Raw genomic sequence first — 23,146 nt, 5'->3', positions numbered from 1 at the left:
ATCAAAATACAAGGAACAGATAAAGCAAGAGTTTTGTGAAAAAGAATTTTAAAAGAACTGCAATCAACTTGGTGAAAGAGATTCAAAATGTTGCTCTAGAAACAAATTCCCTGAAAATTAGAATGAACCAAAAAGAGAACAATGACAACATAAAACAAGAAGAAAAATAAGGCAATGTCAACACATTGAAAAAGACCAAAAAAAAAAAAAAAAAAAAAAAAAAATTAAGATTTTATAGCAAAAACAACTAAAAACAGAATGAGGAGGAAAAAAAAATTTTTTTAAATCACTGAATTATTTATAAGCCACAACCAAAGGAATCTATAAATTATATTTCAATAACCTTAAAAAAGAAAAAATTCCCTGATTTCTTAGAACCCAAAGCATCTTACATATCATGTACTACAAGAAATTTTAAATGGATATCAGATTTAAATCAATCAGTCAAAACACAAAGGGTTAGGCACTATTTGCTGAGAACACAAAGAGAAAGCCAAAAATAGTTCCTGTGTCAAATAGAAGAAAATAGGGGTATGTGTATGTGCCAAGTTGTTTTTTAGTCTTGTCTGACTCTTTATGGTACCATTTGGAATTTTCTTGGCAAAGATATTGGAATGGTTCTGCTAATTCCTTCTTTACCTAATTTATTTTCAGATAAGGAAACTGAGGAAAGTAGTATTAAATAATGTGCCCAGGGTCACACGGCTAGTGTCTGAAGCCAGATTTGAATGCAGGAAGAGAAGTCTACTTGATTCCAGGCTTGGCACTGTGCCACCTGTTGTTCAAGCATATAGACACATAGAAGATACATACATATAGTTTGAAGAAAACAAAGTTCTATTTTTTTCAAGTATTAAAAAAAGCACATCATAAGAATATGAAGAAAATATTTGTTAGTATTTTTAAGACAAGAATTCTTAATTAAGAAAAGATTGGTCAAAAAAAGATAAAATAAGTACATAAGATTTCATGAAACTGAAGAATTTTTTTGCAATAGGGAAAAAAACCATAAACAATTCAGGTAGGATAATGGAAATTTTTTTTTTTAATAAAAACTATCTATGATAAAGGTTGCATATGGGGCAAATAGATATTAAACATTCACTTTTAAGACAAAGAGACATTCCCCAAAAGATGAGTCATCAGTTATTAGAACAGTCTTTTGAAAGATTGTGTAAATACAAATAATACTATGTTTATCTCCAATCAAATAAATCTGAAAAGATGGAAAATAGTATGTGTCAGAAAAAGACAGGGACATTGAAATAATATTGGTAGAAATGTGAAGTAATCTGTTTCAGAAAGTAATTTGTAATTATGCTTTAATATGACAAAAATGGTCCAGAGATTCCACTCCTAGGAATATCCTCCAAGGAAATCAATGACACATCTCAGGTGTGATGTGTTCATAGGGGCTCTTTTTTATGTAAATAAAGTAGAACCCATCACTGAGGAATGGTTTTTAAAAATGGGGATTAATATGACATCAGACATGATAAATATAAAGAAGAGAAAGAGAAAGGCATTAGAAATAATGGGGGGGGGGGATGAAGTAAGCAAAACTAAAAAACAATACACATAAGACATACAACATAAATGGAAAAAAAGATAAGTGACACATTGTAATTATCAAGGCCTCTAAAAAAAGAAAACAAAATGTGAAATACTCATGTTATCTGAACATGAGGAATGTGTAATTAACATTTAAAAAAAAATTTTTAAACCAGAGTTTAGTAGTAATTTTTCTTATTATTGATGTCCGATAGGGCATAATTACCATGAGAGCAATAAAGATTTATCTTTAAAGTAACTAAATTCAATCCTGATTTTGTTTGACTATTTGAAAAAAATTTAATCCTGGATACTCAGTAAGGGAACTAAGGGAGAGGCAGTCATGAATGATAATATGAAAACAAAAGGCATCAATTAATCTAAAAATGTGAATTCCACTAGCAAACTTAATTAAACTCAAAAGAGGAAGAAGAAACTCAACCTAAATGAATTTCAATAGACTAGGCAATAAAACTAAAGAGTTGTAAGAGACCTCTATTTCATGTCACCTAATCCAACTTTCATTTTACAAAAGATAAACACTGAGGTAAGCTCAAGAGAGTTTATGTGACTTATCTTTGTGCCTGTGAGAGATTACAAATAAAATAAATGTTAGAGCTGGAATTCAAATCTAGGTCATCTGAATCAAATCTTATTCAGGCCTTTTCCAAAATACCACATTGCTACCTACTATTAAAATATTCTAATTCTTTTAAATTATGTCATATCAACCATAGTGCCACTAAAATGTGGACAGAGGATTAAGAAATTAGAGTTTCTAATCAGATAGTCTAAAATTAATTAAAACTTTCCACTTCCAATAATTAACCATATGTTGCTATCTTGTGACTAATGGAAGTGCAGTCAAGTGCATGCAAAATAATTACAACTAGTAAATTTGTCTTTTTAATCAAGAAATCATGGTGAGAACATAGACAATTTTTCTCTTCACAAGTGAGAGCAAAAAGCTTATCATTCTTTTTCTTCTAGATCTAAACAGTAGAACCTGATAGAACAGGACCTAGCCTTTCAAACTACAATCTAGCACATAGTAACTTCCTATTCCCCTTATTAAATCAGTATATATAAATAAAACATTTTGCTTAGAGAAAAAGGACAACTGAAGTTAGCAAAAATACAACGAAAAAACACACTCCTTTCCAGGATTCACATGATTTAAACCCAAAACAATTATGTTAACACTAAATTCAATGAGTTCTAAATGATAGAAAAAAATAATAGTCATAATAGTGAATGATAATTGGAAATGGAAAGTTGGTTTTATTTCAGGCTCATTCTGATAGGAAATTATAATTTCTTAATCTACTGTCTACATTTTAGTGATACCATGGTTGATGAGACATATTTTTAAAAATTCAATTGTATTTTATTTTCCCAATCACATGTAAGGATTTTTAACATTCATTTTTGTAACATTGAGTTCTAAATTTTTTTCTTCCTTTTTTCCTTGCCTCCCCAAGACATGAAGCAATCTGATATTAAATCATACAAGTATGATCATAAACATATTTCTGTTATGACATTTTAAAAGAACTGGAATGTCTTAATAGTGGGTAGCTGTGTAGTACTTTGAAAAGAATATGCAGTATGAAAAAAAGAGTATGAAGGAGGTCAGATGACCTAGACTTCCATAGTGTATTTAATTACCCAAAAGCCCCTGAGAATCAAATTAGACACACCATTACACCAATATAACTGATTTCATAATTGTTTCATAATAAAGTTAGGATGCAAGCAGTAGAGTAAAAAAGGAACTGAGGATACAGATACCTAAAAAACTGTTTCTGATTTTGCTTTACAAAGGTAAGAAATAAGTAGGTCTACTATTCTTGCTACTCTTAGTACTAATCTCTGGCTTAAAAAAAAAAAAAAAAAAACAAGAAAAAAAAATAATAAAAGTAATAATTTTCAGGGAAATCGAACAACAACAAAAAGTACATTCAGTATTTGATCAATACCTGAACCATGAAATATTCACAAAAGCTCCATCCTGGTTCTGTCCTCTTCTCTCTCAAGGTTCTCATATCATCTTCAAACTTGCCTAAGTTTTTGGTAAAAGACATAAGAAGCAAAGTCCTGAGTTTGGTCAGGAAGGCATTCCAGGATTCCTGAGTACGAGAAGAATCCTTCAAAGGGTCACAGAGAACCACACACCTACGAAGATAAGAAGAGATCATTTTAGATAAAGAATAAAGTTTAAGAGCCATTCCCCCCTTAAATTCAGTAAAATTACCACAATTTCTGTGCTATATAAATGTTATGGAATATTATTGTTCTGTAAGAAATGACCAGCAGGATGAATACAGAAAGGCTTTGTGAGACTTACATGAACTGATGGTAAATGAAATGAACAGAACCAGATCATCATTATATACTTCAACAGCAATACTATATGAGGATCAATCAATTCTGATAGAAGTGGATATCTTCGGCAATAAGAGGATCCAAATCAGTTCCAACTGATCAGTGATAAACAGAACCAGCTACATCCAGTAAAAGAACACTGGGAAACGAGTGTGGACCACAACATAGCACTTACATACATACTTTCTATTATTATTTCCTTGCATTTTTTTCTTCCCAAGTTATTTTTACCTTCTTTCTAAATCCGATTTTTCTTATGTAGCAAGACAACTGTATAAATATGCATACTGTATTTAACATATACTTTAACATATTTAACATGTATGGGACTGCCTGTCATCTAGGGAAGGGGATGGAGGGAAGGAGGGGAAAAGTGGGAATAGAAGTTTTTGCAAGGGTCAATGTTGAAAAATTACCCATGCATATGTTTTGTCAATAAAAAGCTATAATAAAAAAATTAATAATAATTTACCACAATTTCTAGACAATTTAATTTTTTTGATTGTTACAGAAAAGAACATAAGAAAAGATAACTAACTTTGTTTAGGGCTTCCAACAATAACCTTTCCCTACACTAATACATAAGAAGGCAACAAAACAAATTTTGATATTTAATGCTTAACTTACAATTTTAAATAAAAGTTAGAATTTTCTTAAATTAATATAAATTCATAAAAAATAATACAAAGGGGGGGCGGAGCCAAGATGGCGGAGAAGAAACACACGACTCAGTGAACGTCCTCACTCCCTCACAACCAATTAGATAAATTAAGTCTCAAAATTAGCTCAGGACTGATAGATACCACAAGGACTGGAAGCACGACTTACCAGCTGAAGAGAATCTGGAGTTTCAACAGGAAAGGTAAGTTCTCAGGGGAGGAATAAGAAAGACCAGCACAGACGGTGGGGTAGGGGCACACTGCGCCCATTGCGCTGGGAAGGGCTCTGGGATCAGAGAAGCCACTGAGGTAAAGGAATCTGGCACAGGCTGTTAGCTCTTCTCTGCTAATTATTTAGCAGTTCAGAAGAGAAAGCCAAAATATTTTAAAACTCAAATTAGATTTTCCCCGATCCGATCCGGGGGGTGATTCAGCGGATCTCTTGGCACCAGGGGGTGTGGCCTCAGCTACCTCCTGAGAATAGTTAAGAGACTGACAAGTGGGTGGATATGGCCCAAGGCAACACACACTGCCTAGCTTAGCTGGAGGGAGTGGAACTCAGCTCCAGGAAGTCCCAGAGAAGCGGAACCTTTGAACTAGGGATCGTGGTTTCTGGCAGACACTTCCAGTTTGAGCACAGGGGCTTCTCACGTCACCTGCTGCAGACATCCACTCCCCACCCGGACACATAGGCTGGGCTTCGTGCTGTCTTCACTATTCTACGCCCTCGAAGCACAGTAGTGCTAATCACCTCTGAGGCACCTCCAGGGAGGGGGTGGGGAACTCTCTCCCAGAGCTCTATCTTAGCTCCCGGCGCAGGGGCCGCTGCATCCATCCGGTCTGGGAGGAAGCTGGTAAAGAAGTAAATAATTTCCTACCCCAGAGACAGACCCCAAAAGATTTTTTTAAGTATGAGCAAAAAAGCTAGAAAAACCATAGATTCCTTCTATACAGAGAAAGAGCGGGTATCCAACCCCGAGGAAGTTGACAGCAGAGAATCAACAGACAACAACCTAAAGGGGAATGATTCCTGCCCCCCATCACATAACTCTCTCCTAGAAGAAGCTCTTAAAAAATTGAGGGAGATGGAAGAAAAATGGGGAAAAGAAAGGGAAGTTATGATAGAGAATAACAACGTCCTGAAATTGGAGTTGGAAAAAATAAAGAATTCACAGGAGATGCAGGGAAACAAAATTAGTGAATTAGAAAAGGTTAAAAAAAACACAGGAAAGTAGGATTTCTGAATTGGAAAAGATAAAAAAGTCTCAAGAAAATAGAATTTCTGAATTGGAAAAAGAAAATAATTCTCAAAAGAAAAAAATTAGGGAAATGGAAAAAAACTCAATAGAGCAAAATAATTCATTTAAAAACGAAATTGGGCATTTACAAAAAGAACTAAAAACTGTGAAAGAAGAAAATAACTCCTTAAAAGTCAGGATGGAACAAATAGAAATGAATGATTCACAGAGAACCCAAGAATCAGTCAAACAAAACAAAAAAAATGAGAAGCTGGAGAACAACGTCAAATACTTACTGGGAAAATCTATAGACCTGGAAAATAGATCTAGGAGAGATAATCTGCGGATTATTGGACTTCCAGAAAACTATGACCAAAAAAAGAGCCTAGATTCTATTTTACAGGAAATTATCAAAGAGAACTGTCCAGAGATAATAGAAACAGAAGGAAAAGTAGATGTGGAAAGAATTCATCGAACTCCTTCTGAAATAGACCCTAAAAAAAGAACACCACGGAATATTGTGGCTAAGCTGCAGAATTACCACACAAAGGAGAAAATCCTGCAAGCAGCTAGAAAAAAAAAAAAAAAATACAAAAATCTTTAAATGACTCCTCAATATACAAAAAGGATAAAGTCCAAGATGTGTCTACATTATATGCAACTACTTCCAAATCACTAATAACAAACCCCAAAGAAAGAGCCCAATGGAAGGGTTGAAATGGATACTGACTTGAAAAATCTCAAATTAACATTATATTTTAAAAAATTATTTTCTGAAACAATTTTAAGATTAAAAATAGTATATATATATTTTAAAGTTAATTTTAGATATTTTGAATTCTAAATTCTCTTCAGCTCTCATTTTCTCCACTCACTGAGAAAGCAAACAATGTAATATTGATTTCCCATGTGAAATCATGCAAAATATATTTCCATATTAGCAATGTTGGAAAAAAAAAAAAAAAAGAACAATAAAGTGAAAAAGATTATGCTTCAATCTGTACTCAGATTTCATCAGTTTTCTCTGGAAATGGCTAGCAATTTTTTATTACGAGTCCTTCAGAACTGCTTTGATCATTGTACCAATCAGAGTAGCTAAGTCGTTCACAAATGATCAATACAATATTGCTGGGGCCAGCTAGGTGGCGCAGTGAATAGAGCACCAGCCTTGAATTCAGGAGGACCCGAGTTCAAATTTGATCTCAGACACTTAACATTTCCTAGATGTGTGACCCTGGGCAAGGAAACCCAGCCTCAGGGAAAAAAAAAACAGTTGGACTAGTTTACAATTTCACTAATAGTGGATTAGTGTCCTCATTCTTTCATATCCTCGCTAACATTTGTCATTTTCCTTTTATCAGCCAGTCTTATAGGTATGAGTTTGCATTTTTCTAATTATTAGTGACTTAGAGTATTTTTTTTACTAGGTCTAGAGATGTTTGATTTCTTCTCCTGAAAGCTACCTGACTACTTTGCAATGTAATTTAAAATTTGGTACTGTTAGTTAGATTCCTTAAGATTCATACTTTTTTTTTTCATTGATTTCCTTGATATTCTTGACTTTTTTTTTTTTTCCCAAAAGAAATTTTTTATTTTTTCTAGTTCTATAAATGGAGGATTCTGTGTCATGGAAATGAGTAAATTAAGAATTGTCATTTTTATTATACTGGCTTTGCCTACCCATAAACAATATTTCTCCAATTGTTTAAATATCTTTATTTATGTGAATAAGTGTTTTACAACACTTCATATAGTTCCTGACTTTATCTTAGCAGGTAGGCTCCCAAATATTTCAAATTATCTGCAGTTATTTTAAATGGACTTTCACGTCATATTTTTTCCTGTTGGACTTTACTGGTAATATATATAGAAATGCTGATGATTTATATGGATTTAATTTTTGTCCTACAATTTGCTAAAGTTATTAATTACATTAGATTTTCAGTTGATTGTCTAGGATTCTCAAAGTATACCATCATAACATCTGTAAAAAGTGATCCTTTTTTCCATATTGCCTACTCCATTTCCTCCCCTTGTCTTATTACTATAGCTAGCATTTGTAGTATAATATTGAGGAATAGTGATGATAATGAACATCTTCATTTCACCCTTTATCTTAGTGAAAAAGCTTCTGGCTTATCCCTATTATAGTTAATGGTTTTAGATAGATGCTGATAATCATTTTAAGGAAAGCTACATTGATTCTTATCCTTTCTAGTTGTTTAAAAAAAAAAAAAAAACAGGAATGAATTTTGTATTTTCTCAAAAGGTTTTACTGTACCTATTGAGATAATCATTATGGCTTTTGTTGTTTTTGTTTCTGATATGGTCAATTATGCTGATAGCTTTCCTAATTGAACTAGTCTTGTATTTTTTGGTATAAATCCCACCTGCTCATGCTGTAGGATTCTTATAATACATTGCTGTAATATCCTTGCTAGTATTCTATTCATAATTTTTCTATCAATAATCATTAAGAAATCTGGAGCTCCTTCTTTTAGTATTTTCTCAAATAGTTTATATCCCAGCTTTACCCTATATGGAGTCTCATAACTGAATGTGGTAAAATTATGATTTATTATCAGTAAATATATCTACATAAAACCAGGGTCACATAAAAATTTCTTAGTGAAGATTTAACAAGTTTAAGAAGCCCTGATTTATACAATATTGAAATTAGTTTTTATTTAAATGTTTGGTAGAATTAATTTCTAAATCAATCTGGATCATTTTTAGTGAGCTCATTTATAGCCTGTTCAATTTCTTTTTTCTAAGAGATTCTACTTTTTCTGCAAATCTAGACAATTTACATTTTTGCAGCTATTTCCTCCATTTCACTTATATTCTCAGATTTATTGGCATATTTTAATTAGGCAAAATAAGTCCTAATGATTACTTGTATTTCCTCTTCATTTGTGTTATTCATATTTTTTCATTTTTTTATCCTGGTGATTTTTTTTAATCTTTCCTTCTTCCTTTCCCTTTTTCTCCTTCTCCCTCTCTTTTTCATTGATATAAGCATTTAGAAATAAATTACCTAAGTACTGCTTTGGCTGAATCCCTCAAATTCTTTATGTTGTCTCACATATCATTATCTCTAACAAAATTAGTGAATATTTCTATGATTTGTCCTTTGACCCACTCACTCTTTAGGTTTGGATTATTCAGATTCCAATTACTATGCTTCTAAGTCCCTTTACTGAATGTAATTTTTATTACATCATAGTCCAAAAAGTCTGCTATTGTTTGTAAGATTTTATGCCCTAATATACAGTTAATTTTTGTGAAGATGACATGTATAGCTGAGAAAAAAAGTAGGTTTTTTTCTATTCACTTTCAATTTTCTCCAAAGGTCTATTATAGCTAATTTTTCTAAAATTTTATTCATCTCCTTAACTTTTACAATTACATTTTTAATATGGTTTGGACAACACTTAAAAGTTTTGCAAACCATTTCCCACAGAAGGGAGTTTCAAACCACTGTTTTCAGTGGTCTCCTTGGTTTTTTGCTTTTTCCAGTTCATTCTAAAAAGATCAAATTAGTCTTACATCAGCTTTGGTCATCAATCAAGACACATATAAGAGCCAGTTTATGCATTAGGTATTAAAGATATAAAGATGACTATTAAAATCATTCTAGCTCTCAAAGCTTGTACATTTCTATTGGAAAAAACAGAATATTAATATGCATGCTTATATGTATGTATTTATACATGTATTTTTGTATACATGTATGAACACATGTCACAGAGATGTTATGTGATTATATAACATAAACACAAGGTATTTTGGGCCAGGAAATCACTAACAGTTGTGTGGAGATCAGGAAAATTTCATGAAGGGAATGGCACTTTACCTCAATCTTGAAAAATGAATGAAGTGAATCTGTCTTAGGGATTGTAATAGATGAAAATAGAGAGTAACTGAATTCTAGGTCTGGGGAACAGTCAATGAAAAAAGGCAATGAGACAGTATATGGTATATTATGCATGAATAATAGTAACAAAGCCTATAGCTAGATCACAGAATTCAAAGAGGCAAATAACATATAAATAGAGTGGAGAAGTAGTAGAAGGGGCCAGATAGTGAAGTCTTAAAATGCCCCAAAGAATATTAGAGGAGCCACTAGAATTTGCTAAGTAGTAAAGGGATATGGTCAGAATTATGGTTTAGGAAAATCACTTTGGTGGCTATGTGGAGTCTAAATAACAGTACATTAAGAATTCAGGCAGGACAAGTTTAACCTATATTGGATTGCTTGCTGTCTTAGAGAAAAAGAGAGAGAGGAGAAAAATTTGGAACACAAGGTTTTGTAAAGGTGAATGTTGAAAACTATTTTTGCATGTATTTGGAAAAATAAAATACTATTTTAAAAATTAAAGGCAGCTAGGTGGCACAGTGGATAGAGCACCAGTCCTGAAGTCAGGAAGACGTGAGTTTAAATCTGGTCTGAGACACTTAACACTTCCTTGCTGTGTGACCCTGGGCAAGTCACTTAACCCCAATTGCCTCAGCCAAAAAAAAAAAAAAAGAAAAAGAAAAAAAGACAAGCAGGGAGACCAATTAGGAGAATACTGCAATAGACTTCAGACAAGATATGAGGGCCTGAACTAGAGTGGTTGATGGCTGTGTAAACAGAGATTATTTTATAAAACCTTGGAAAGATTCCTTTTCTATAAAGATTAATTCTTAGTCAATCCTAGCTAAGTTTATCTAACAGTCACCTTCTCATTGGGTGCCCTTCTTTCTGCAGGAGTTCAGTGCCCAACTGATACTCTCTCAATAGCAACAACTACTTTCCTTCTTGATGACTGCTGTCCCTTGAAGTACTTTGTCCTTTCAGTTCATTAACCAACCTAACTTCCATGACTTATAGCTGTATTCTATCTTATACATCTTCAGGAATAGTTAAATCTTTAGATTTTATTGTTAGCTGTTACTTTGCCACCTCTGAATTCTGAAATATCTTTCCTGTGATCAAAAAGTATAGTCCTTCCATCTATCCCACTGCCTCACTTCTCTTAAACCCATCTTTCATCCTTACTGACTTTTATTCAGTTTCTTTCCTTCTCTGTTCATTGTTCATTTTACTCTCAGCAGTTTTTACTCTGAAGTTAAGCAATTAAACTATACTTAGTCCTCCATATTTGACTTTCTATGCACTTATTCGTGTACCACTTTTATCCATGTGTGGCCACATAAAGAAAGAGGAAAAAGGCAGTCCTTCACTCCACAGCTCTCAATGTATATTTATTCCAGTTCCATTCACTCCACCTCTCTCTTCTTTTTCTCTCTCCTCCCCATTCCTTCAGAGATTTAGAGCATGTGTGGGAAATTAAAAAAAAAAAAAAAAAAAAAAATTCTCACACAGCTTCAAATTTATTTTTGAACCACTACAGATTTAATGTCTAATTTTGTTTCTGATCAAAATGCATAAATAAAAACCAAGTATTTACTAAGCACCAACTATCTGCCCAGCAATGTGAAGAATTTTATTTAAAAAGGAACAAAAATGTACTTTGCTCCTGAAGAGCTTATAATCTTTTTTTAATTATATATTTTTTATAATATTATCCCTTGTATTCATTTTTCCAAATTATCACCCTCCTCCTTCTACTCCCTCCCCCCGATGAAAGGCAATCCCATACATTTTACATGTGTTACAATATAACCTAGATACAATACATGTGTGTAAATACCATTTTCTTGTTGCACAATAAAGAGCTTATAATCTTATAAAAGACAAAACACTGGGGCAGCTAGATGGTAAAGTGGATAGAGCACCAGTGCTAGACTCAGAAGGACCTGAGATCAAAACCAGCTTCAAACACTTAATACTTTCTAACTGTGTGATCTTGAGCAAGTCACTTAACCTCAATTGCCTCACCAAAAAAAAAAAAAAAAAAAAAAAAGACAAAATAATTACACAGAGGATAATTGTGTATATGTGTGTGTGTATAATATCAAATATTCAACTGCATAGCGGTGACTGTTTTTAATACTAAAGGCTGGAGACAAAGATTGAGAAATTAAGGCATCAAATTTGGTAAATATATACTAGTTGTCTAATTTATTTGGGTGTTAGTGAAAAATAGGTAAAATTACATTCTTACCTGTCACTTTGTTTATTACAAAAATCATTTCTTATTTTGTCCACAATGGATGTGCGTGGAAGGATGTTGGTTTTGTTTTTTTTCTTGGCATCACTTTCAACTACCACTATTAACCAATCCACAGAATTGTGAGCTTTCAGAACATTCTGCCACTTGGTGATGTCATCTTTTAATGTAGCTTTATATACTTCAGTGTCCTAAAAAAATAAATTGTGAATCACTGTAAAGGTAATTTGATATGATCACTTTAACTAATTCTAGAATAAATTAACTTAAAATAGGCATATTGAACCATAGTAATGGTATTTTTTATTAAAAAAAAAAAATCAGGAAGTTATCTTAACAGTATGCATTTTCATGATAGGCTATAAGCCAAAATATGTATTAGTTAAAGACAACAAAGAAAAGTAATTTTTAAAGACCTGTATATTGTCCAGCCTGTCATTTCATCACTCTATAGAATTCTCACAGTGAGGAAACTCCTATGCCAGTGCAAATTAGCAGCTATTATTTGTAATCCTCTAAAAACACTAGTCCAAAATGGGTTACACATAAGACAATCCATTGAGGTGTGCTAAAAAAAAAAAAAAAAAAAATATATATATATATATATATATATATATATATATATATATATTGAAAGAAAGGAGAGCCACCCAGCCAAATGAGCATTTTTCCAATCTGTATTGCCTATGTCTTCTGCTCTATTTCCTCCTGTTTGCCCCCACTGTGGGTTACACCACTTGTTCCTTCTCAAGAAGATACATGGGCAGGTATTTAATTTCTAATCTACCTCAATCTCCTTTTTTCTTGCCTGTATTAGTATGAGCTACATTGGAAGTCAACAGCCAGCAATTGTTATCTATCCAAATTTAGCTACTTCCCAATACTCTTACCCCACACATAAACTATTCTAAACAGTCATTCCCTAGTGGGCCCTAGAGTCTCCCTCTCTTTCACACACTATTAAACATCTGCAGACCCTGCTTTTCCAGAAAAAGAGTATTTTTCTGGGGCTTTTTTGGGTAGGAGGAGGTAAGATTGGATATATGCTCCCCTTACATCTAGTTACACCCTACCCCCAGGGATCTCAAATTATTGAGCAGATCTGGCTTCCCCAGATTCTCTAGGAATCACTCTAAGAACTCTTACTCGGGGCAGACTAGCACATCATATGCAATCCTAAGGTTATAGCCTTCCATAGTCATAGGAAGAAAAATACTTTTTGAGAATATTCATTTTGTTCTCTACCAGGATTTTTTCTTCCCCACCACAAGTGCTTAGAATAAGATGAACAGAAGCTACAGAAGCAAACAGTGATAACAACAAAAAGCCAGAAATAGCAAAAGTACAGCAACTAATCAGTTTGCAAAGCAAGACATAGCCAACTCATATTTATAACCCTATTCTGAAGACTTCCCTAAAACCCAATAAAAAGCTTAAAAGCAAATCCAGGTCATCTACTACCAGGAAATTAAGTAATATCTAGGCATCCATTCTGTTGGTGTCCCATTTTCCCTACCTGAAATAGTGATCCTATGATCTCGGTGCTAATCTTTAGAGACCATGCCCTTCCCTCCATTCCCCGATATAAGGAAAAGCAGAATTTTACTAGCCAAATTTCAACAAAGTGGATGGAATGGAAGAATGAGCATCATAACTTAGTAAGTGTATTTAATAAAACAGGATCTCTTTATAAGATATGGTTTTTAAACTATGACTCCATTAAAACAAAGGCAATACTGCCTGTAGTCACCAAAAAAAGAGTTGTCTTCTCTCAGAGCTTAACCAGACTATTCATCTCACTCTTCCAGAGATGTCATCACTAAAATGAAAGTTGACATATTCCTGCCTTCCTCTCTGCTGCTCTTGACAACTTGGATTTTTTACTTCTAATGATAAATGAAAGTGAAATATAGTTAAAAATTTTAAGTAAAAAAGTTTTACAGGGAAAAGATAAAAACAAAAACAAAGAATTAAAAGCATATTATATTACTTTTATTTTTTAAAATGTAATTTTATATAATAGTGTAGTATAGTAGTATATGGATAGTACATAATAGGTATAGTAGTACATGTATAAAATGTACAAATACACAGTGAGGGCAAATACTGAAAAATGTTTTACGGATAAGGGACACAATCAAAAAAAAAAAAAAATATTACCTAGAGAAACTCTACCTGTCTACAAGTCAAAAAGCAAATGTGTGTCGCAGATTCCAGATTCCTCCACTTGCTCTCTTGTCCACCAGCAACACTTTCAATAAAAATACACACTGCAAATATTACCATTAAAGTCAAATCACTACTTTTCCCTCAAAATCAAAATTTTTCAAAATATACTGATGTTCTGACAATGACAAGATAGCTTCTATTTGTGGCCACAGAACTGTTTCTTGGCAGTTCTCCTAACTCTGCCTTAATCCCATGGTAGTCCTTTGAAGAGATTAATTCAGATGCATTTTACATGTGATAAAGGCAAGTCAGCTTGTCATTTAATCTTAGACCAACAAGGGAAGAAAACCAAGCGTAAGATTAAGAATTCCTGTCCCTATTCAATGTTCTTAAAGCCAAAAGTATTCTTTTAAAAAACCAGAAATCCATAAGAGACAGAAATAAGAATGGGGAAGAAATAATTCAAAGATTAGACCCAAACATTTGCTAACTTTCTGGAGTTTCTACCCATACATTTAAGGATCCCTAGTCTATGTTATCCTTTCTACTGAGACAGCATGAATTGTCATGGTCCAATTTCGTTGCCTTTTTTTTTTTTTTTTTTTTTTTTTTTTTTAAATAAATGGCTTCAATTTCTCTACCTTTTTTGAAAGGGAAACAGGATTCAGAGTTGTTATTTCATTGATAGAGAATGTACTTCAAGTGAGGAAATTCCCTCTACCAATGTAAATCAGCCCGTTTCTCAGTGTTCCTTTATGCAACACTTAGAAATGATGTGCTCAGGGTCACACTGTTCATTTACATAAGAGACTGGATTTGTAGCCAGGTCTTCCATTCCAGGTAAGTCTTTTATCCACTACACTATGATCCCTTTGCTAATATATAGGTAAAAAGATACACAACCATAAAAATAGTAATTCATTTTTTTAAAAAGTAAAAAGGAACTCTGTGTAAACTGTAAAAGTGTTAAGTAAATGTTGCTCATTTGTTAACATCTTCACTATTTACTAACTACTGTAATTTCATTATTCCTTCAATGACTTCCAAATGATATTTATCTCATATGAATTTTGAAAGCATAAATAACTGACCTAAGAATGAACACATTTTGTACTCAAGATAATTTATCAATATATTTAGAACTTTTAAGTTGCTTCTTGCTTCATTAAATTGTCACATTAAGGAAAATCAAAAGTAACTCTTTCTTTGGAAATAGCAGTGTGTGGGGGGGAATTGGGATTAAGTGACTTGCCCAGGGTCACACAGCTATTGTTAAGTGTCTAAGGTTGGATTTGAACTCAGATCCTCCTGACTTCAAAACCAGTGCTCTATCCACTGCACCAGCTAGCTACTCCAATTTGTTTTTTAAAAGAATAAAAGCACAGTGAGAAGACATACTGACTACATATTTTAAGAGTTTATAACAAAACTGCCCTTTTGATTGGCAAAAGAAAATAGCAGGTTGACACTAATATAAAAGATTTGATTTAAAAGATTTTAACAATTAAAATATTAGACAAAATTAGGAACTAATACATGCTTCAAAAAAATGGGAAAGCATAAAAACAAATGATCAAAATTCTTCAAAGCTGACAAGATTATTAAGTAAATATCCAAAAAAAATCAAATGCATATATTTTGCAATTTATTTGGTCTTTCTATGAAGTTCACTCTCATTTTTAACTTATGAATAGCATCAACAGCCTTCCCTGAGTTGATAATAATAATTAGAATAAAGGAGATTGTAAATTATTATATTCAGAAAGCTTGCCATAGCACCCCTTGTTACCTTAGTAAGATGCAAAACGCGTCTTGATTTTCAAGGAAAATACAATGTTGACCTATTGTATAACATATTGTAGGGATTGTCTTTGCAATCTTTTTTTTTTTTTTTTTTTTTTTTTTTTGGTATTATCAGAGTCAAGCACAGGGAAAAATGAGTTTTATATTGTGCTTTCAAATGATCAAATAATATCGGTTAGTAGCAATTTAATAAATCATTTTAAGTCAGGTAAATATTATATGTATAGGAATGGGAATAGTAATTTTATTAGGTAAAGGCACACGAAGTTTTCACTGTACATAATTATCTTTTTACTCAAGTAGCAAAATCTACGAAACTGAATGTTTTCTATAAAACAAGTCATGAATGTACAATGTAAAATTACCTTATAAACACAGTTCTTTTAAGAATGAAGGAAGCAATAACAATAAAAGAAAATATGAATGTAAATGTGAAAAAAATTCAAAATGTTGTAAGGGACCAAACCAAAGCTAGAGTAACTGATTCCTTCAATGCCTAAGTTTAAAAAATCCATTTCCTGTTTATCTTTTTTGATGAATACTTACACAGCATTCTGTCCAATAAATATGAAGGAAGGGGAAAGTAAGAAGGGCTTTGTTTCCTTCTTTCGGCAACAACTCCTCTTTGAATTGAACGAAGTTAGATTCTAAATGAATCATCTTTGGAGCACGACCATAGGACCTATAAACAAGTTGTAAAAATGAAAATAAGTTAGTATATAAATTATAATTAAAGAGAATGCAAAGAAGAATAAAAAAGGAATAACTGTGGTTTCTAAAAAGCTGAAGCAGTTCTAAAATTCTGTACATTATAATCTAAAACTAAGAGTATGCTCAAATCAAACACTTCACTGAAGTAAAATATTACATATGTTTATAATCTTAAACCCTTACTACACATTCATATAGATTACTATTGCCTAAAAGAGAACCAGAAAGTGATGCACGTGGTAAAATTTATCATCTCAAAAACTGTCTGGAAAGGAAATAATTGGCTATCAACTCATTGTCAATGAACTAAATAGAAAAAAAGAAAAAGAGATGAGACCAACTACAATAGTTTCAAATCGACCTTTTCAAATGAACCAATACTGGTAAAAAATGGGAAATGTGAAAAAAAGGCAAAGATACTGATTTTAATGGACAAAAAGCAATCTCTCCAATGGGGAGGCCCACAGGGTGTAGTTAACCTGAGCCAGAAACACATGATGTAATTTGATCAAGTCAAAGGCAACACTTGTTACCTAAAGGATTGTACACTACAGAGAAAATCATAAACAATAACCTTCACAGAATAGGGTAAAGTAGTACAAACAAAGACAAATTTATAGAAAGGATAGAATGAGGCCCAACTGAGTTACATCATCCTAAGACCATTCATAAATGGAACCAGCAGGAAAATAACATATGAAACATCTGTCAATATTGCTCTAATGATCTATTGTTACCATAAGTAACAGAGGAATGACCAGACTTGGACTCTTAATAATTCCATTCTCAATGGACTATGCAAGAAAATAGAAAACACACTCAAGAAGACAAGTTGACAGATAAGTTCAAATTGAGAATATATTTCAAGATAATATAAAAATCTTGAAAGTGTCAAATAAAATATTAATTATAAGATCTAGCAAGGAGGGGAAGAATTTTTAAAATGAAAAAAAAAAAGCAAGAGGTACAACTATTACTTAAAAAAAAAAAAAAAAAGGAAGATTTTGCTACAGAAGAGAGAAAAATGGATTTAGAGTTAGAGGACCAGGGTTCAAATCTTATTTTTGCAACTTATCACCTATGTGCCCTTGGTCAAATCATAATTTTTCTGAGGCTCAAATAGTTTGTATTAAATATTTAATGTTGCTTCCAGGTCTAAATTTGTAATCTCATGAACAATGTAACTGCTGATTTACATATTCTTCTCATTTTATTGAAATCTTTGAGAATCAACAAAATACATATATCAATGCAAATGAGCATATAGGATAAAAAAACATGTATAGGGCTGTCAACTACACTGACTGAAAGATTAAAAAGATTAAAAGGAACTTGGCAAACAAAAACCCCGCCTGTTTACCAAAACCATCACCTCCAGCATGTATCAATATTAGAGGCACAGCCTGCCCGATTAGTAGTAACTTTAAAGGCCGAGGTATCCTGACCGTGCAAAGGTAGCATAATCACTTGTCTCTTATTCAAGGCTTAACTCACCATAAATTTGTGAAGGAAACCCTATTAATATCAAGATGATTTTACAAATGAAGAAACTAAAGCTCCCAAAGGGTAAGTTACTTGTGTAACTTAATTAAGTTAATGGAATTAAGAGTGGAATACTGGCTTAGGACTCAAATCTTATGACCAATCCAAAGAATCTTTTCATTACATGGCTACACAATAAAATGAAACTGATTTCACTAACATCAAAGAACAACTTGCCCCTTTATAACATTCCTCAAAACTGCATTATATAGTTCAAAAGTAAAAAAATGATTTGTTTTCAAAATTTAGAATCAGTTAGACAGCAAGTATTAGGGACCTTCTCTGTGCCAGGCACTGTGCTAAATGCTAAGTGAGAATACCAAAAAAGACAAAAAGAATACCTGCTTGTCAGACAGGGTTTCTCAAACTACGGCCCATGGACCAGATGCAGCCCACTGAGGTCGTTTATATGGCCAGCGGGGTTTTGGCAAATGGGCTGAGGAGCGGAGAAAGAGTGTGAACTTTTGTTTTTACTATAGTCTGGCCCTCCAACAGTCCCCTAATTAAAAAGTTTGAGGACCACTTATCTCAGAGATAAGTCACTAGCATTGGAAGGGTAATCAGAAAAACTATCTTACAAATGATAGGATTTGAATTAAGATTTGAAGGAAGGAGCCAAGTTAGAAATGAGTATGGAGAACATCACTATCAATCAATATTTATTAAGTACCAGCTATGTGCCAAGTACTATGCTAAGTACTAGAGATACAAAAAGAAGCAGTTCCTGTCCTCAAGGAACTTACAATCCACAAGGAGGAGGTAACATGCAAACAAATTTAGACAAAGCAAGCTATATAAAGAATAAGTAGGAAGGCATCAGAATTAAGAGGGGCTGGGGAAGACTTCCAATAAGACAGGATTTTAATTGGGATTTAAAGAAAACCAAGTAGGTCAGTTACATTTCAGGCCTAGGGAATAGTCAAGAGAAAATATGAGGAAAGACAGGAAGGGATCAGGTTGTAAAGGCTTTAAAAGCTACAGAGTTTTATATATAAATCATGGAGGAAGTAGGGAGCCACTAGAATATATTAAGGAAGAAAGTGACATAGACTAGTTGAGTGGATAATGGAATGAAGAGATTTGAAGTAGACAGGGAGATCAACCAGATTATTATAATAATCCTGCCTTTCGGTCTTTGTTGGTGACTTTACTACATCTAGACATGCTCAGATGTGATTATGCCCTTTCACTCCTGAAATTTGTCTATCCTACCCCCCTGGCTCCATCAACTTGCTTTGGAAATAGAATCAAGATTACACTAATATTGCCTCTGGAAAGGCATGTCAATTCACTAATGTTCCAATTACTAGTTCTGTGACCCTCTACCCTATTAGAATGTTAATTCTTGAGGACAAGTGCTAACTTGCTTTTTTATATTTGTACCCCTACAACTCAGAAAGGGCCTAACCAATAGTAAGTCCTTTACAAAAGCTTTTCCATTCATGTAAAAACAAAGATCAATAAAAATGACATTTTAAAAAACTATAAGAACAAAATAATGTAAACCATAGTACAAGTCTTTAACTTTCAGCAGGGATCAGCAAAAAGTAGATATTTAATGTAGAAATAGCTCTGGTCCTGCTCCAGACTCTCTAAACTACCAGGATTGACTCATCTTAAATCCTCCTTGTTCCCTGAGGCCTTCTCACTGGAGAAGGATTTCTTTAAGGTTCCTTTTTCCCAATTTCAGGAGAGTGGGGAAGGAGGGACCAAGCTAGCCATCCTTTACATACAGCTCTGCTTATGACTTTTAGGCCACAGGTATCTCATCTCTGCATAAGTACCTTCCCCCAATCTTAACATTGAGATTGCATTTTAATGGGAGAAGGAAACACTTAAAAGGGAATCTCCCAAAGGACAGGAACTGTCCTTTATTTTTTTTGACACAGTAAATGCTTAATAAATGCTTGTTTACTGGCTGATTTTCTGAATATTAGTACTGATCATTAAGAATTTAAAGTGGGGGCAGCTAGGTGGTGCAGTGGATAGAGTACCAGCCCCGAAGTCAGGAGGACCTGAGTTCAAATGTGACCTCAGATACTTAATACTTCCTAATTGTGTGACTCTGGGCAAGTCACTTAACCCCAACTGCCTCAGGGAAAAAAAAAAAAAAAAGAATTTGAAGTGTACCCTTCAGTCTCTATTTGTTTTTTCATTATCCTCAAGGTATCCAGTTTACTTTCTGTATTGACCCATCAACTTAAGACATTTTTAAAACAAAGAGGCAATTAAATGCTTAATCCTTTGTGTTTTCTGGCTCATCAAAACAGATTTTGAAAACCCAACTTTCCTTTCCCATTACACTAAATACTAAAAAAAAAAAAATAAGAAAATAAAAAAAGTACCTTCTCCATTCCATAGGTTCTCTTGGAAGCTGTTGAGATAGTGTAGGATAGACAGAAGCAAATAAATTTTGATCTCCAGCACCTACAAAGGTAACAGAAATAAACCCAGTTATGGAATGCCAAGATTATAGAAAATACAGGCTCTAGGTTATTGAACTAATTTTTAAAAATGCATTGTAAGATTCAATAAAACTTGCATCAGAAAAATATACCTGAGGTTTTCATAGGATTAGTTATCATAATGCCTTAAAATCATCTACATTTAAATCTTACTTGAGAAGCAGTTGACCCTTAAACAGATTTTATATTCTATGATTTTTTCTAAGAAAATATAGCCTTCTAGGCTAGTATTCTAATAGGGGTGGTAGGTCATCAAGATGAAATGTATAATAACAACTTCAAGGTGGTATTTTTAACCTTAAGACTATAAGAGGTGTTAAAGTCACTGTGAAAATGTAAAATTGTCATCATTAGATGGAAAAGAATATTACTAGTTTAAGTAAGTTAATAAAACTTCTTTAAAATGTGTTTTTTAAAATGTCCATGGATAATATAGTTTTTAAAAAACTAGCTGCCCAAATCTGGGCATAGAACTACAATCCTTAGATTAAAAAAAAAAAAAAAAAAAAAACAAAAAAACTACAAATAAGTATTTCTTTAAAAAATAGGTAATTTAGTAAAGTTAGTTACTAAGGAAATAGTTTCTGTCTTTTTCTCAGCTTTTTGTTTCTTAACTATAAGTGAAAAGAGAAGAAAAGGGATTTGATAAAAGTCATAAGATGTGCCTAAACAAAAAGAATTAGTCTCAATATGACTGGCTTGAAATTTTTAAACTGGCTAATTCATAACAAACTACATATAGTGGAAAGATAACTAGATTTGGAGTCAAAAGATCTAGGTTCAAATCCTAGCTCTGCCTCTACTATCAACATTTCAATATGATTTTCATACTTTTAATTTATACTTTAACATATTTAACATGTATTGTCAACCTGGGATCTAGGGGAAGGGGTGGGGGGAAGGAGGGGAAAAGTTGAAACAAAAGGTTTTGCAATTGTTAATGCTGGAAAATTACCCATGCATAAAATTTTTGTAAAAATTAATTAAATAAAAAAAAAAAAGAAAAGCACAACCCCAAAAAGAAAAAGAAAAAAAAAAAAAAAAAAAAGATAGTTCTTTTAAATTCAATATGGCAGATGGGGGGGAGGGAATTCTGAACTTAAAATGAAAGAATCTTAGTTCAAATTTTGGTTCTTCTACTTACTACATTTGATATTGGGCAAGTTCCCTTCTCAGGTTTCAGTTTCTATGTCTATAGAATGTAGAACTTATTGGGCTAAATCACCATTATTGTCTTTTTTAGCTCCGTTATAATCCAAAAATAACTTGATCAAAATGGATTGCAGTTTTATTTCTAAAAAGAAATTTGTTAAGTCATCTAATCAAACCCCTTCATTTTATAGACAGGGAATCTGACGCTTAGAGAGGAAAGTGATTTTTCCCAGGGTCACAGAGGGCTTAGAGGGTAGGGGCACAATTTAAACTCTATTCCTCTGTTTCCAAGTTCTGCACACTTTCTAAAGCACCAGAAGGTATTTGAAATACTAATTTATCTTTAGTTTTGGAATCATATTTATATCAGATTGCAGGATAACAGTTTCACATATGCTACTTCAATTTAAACCCAGATATTTAACATTTGGATTTATATTTAGAGTATCTGAACTGAAAATGATCTTGCCAAGTATAAATTGAGACTAGTACAAAGGTATGCCTGTAAACCAAACAGCAATGTATTAAACCCTTCGTTTAAAGAGGAGACAATGGAAAATGTATGACAATGTAAAAATAAAAGACAGCAATGAAATTAATTTAAAAATAAACCTGTTATACCTGTTTCCACCACAGTCCTTTCCCAGAAAGTTTATGGATACTTAAAAGCTATCCCTACGACAAAGAATTTAAAGCCAAACCAAAGCAAACAACCCTATGAAGACCAAAAAAAAATTAACTAAATAATTTTTTTAAAATTTAATATATTTTCAAAAATCTATCAATTGCAATGATCCATACCTATAGGCCCCTAATCTTAGCAAAAAGAAAAAATGGAGAGATTTTCTTCTCACATCTCCTGGAGCAATAGTTCTTTATAATTTCATACTATTCACACAATTTTTAGAGGGAATGTAATCCCAAGGAATTAAGTCTAGAGAATTAGTATTTAACTATCATTCTGGAAAGAATGTTAATTTTCACAGTTGAAGAGACTGCTGAATCACAGACATATCCTAATAAAACCATTTTTCCTGAAAGAAACTATGAATGAAGTAGGTTAAAGCTCTAAAGAACTTCTTTCCTGAAAGGAAGTAGTGAATACCAAAAGGAGGACTAAAGTTACCCTCTCCACCCATGTGCTTCTGACTTTCCAGACTTCTTCCTAACTCAGACGCATTCCCAATCCTGTAATATATGCCATGCCAGCCTGGTTCTTCCAAGGTGAGTTCTTATCTGGGGGCCTACAATTTGGGGACAGGACTAAAGTGACTGTGATTAATCCGCCTTCTATAATTCACTTCTGACTCTCTGGTGAAATATCACCATCACAGTCACACAGATATCTGAAT

General features: G+C 32.9%; 1 protein-coding gene across 4 annotated transcripts in view; it reads right to left on the bottom strand.

Annotated features, from left to right (window-relative positions):
• The window catches only part of TRAPPC10 (trafficking protein particle complex subunit 10), a 100,118-nt gene that overhangs the window by 49,527 nt on the left and 27,445 nt on the right, over positions 1-23,146 (bottom strand). For 3 of the 4 annotated variants that reach the window (XR_012488009.1, XM_074300661.1, XM_074300662.1), the window contains exons 2-5: positions 20,523-20,604; positions 16,471-16,606; positions 11,947-12,143; positions 3,531-3,726 (exon numbers count right to left, since the gene is read on the bottom strand). Coding sequence is in view for 3 of the 4 variants with exons in the window: in XM_074300661.1 (XP_074156762.1) it covers positions 3,531-3,726; positions 11,947-12,143; positions 16,471-16,606; positions 20,523-20,604 (611 nt within the window). In the remaining variant the exon portion in view is untranslated. Of the gene's footprint in view, positions 1-3,530; positions 3,727-11,946; positions 12,144-16,470; positions 16,607-20,522; positions 20,605-23,146 lie in introns of those variants that run through there. The other variant, XM_074300663.1, reaches the window with a different exon arrangement.

Source organism: Sminthopsis crassicaudata, chromosome 3, assembly GCF_048593235.1.
Source record: "Sminthopsis crassicaudata isolate SCR6 chromosome 3, ASM4859323v1, whole genome shotgun sequence".
Taxonomy (NCBI): domain Eukaryota; kingdom Metazoa; phylum Chordata; class Mammalia; order Dasyuromorphia; family Dasyuridae; genus Sminthopsis; species Sminthopsis crassicaudata.
This window is presented reverse-complemented; position numbering and strand designations above follow the sequence as displayed.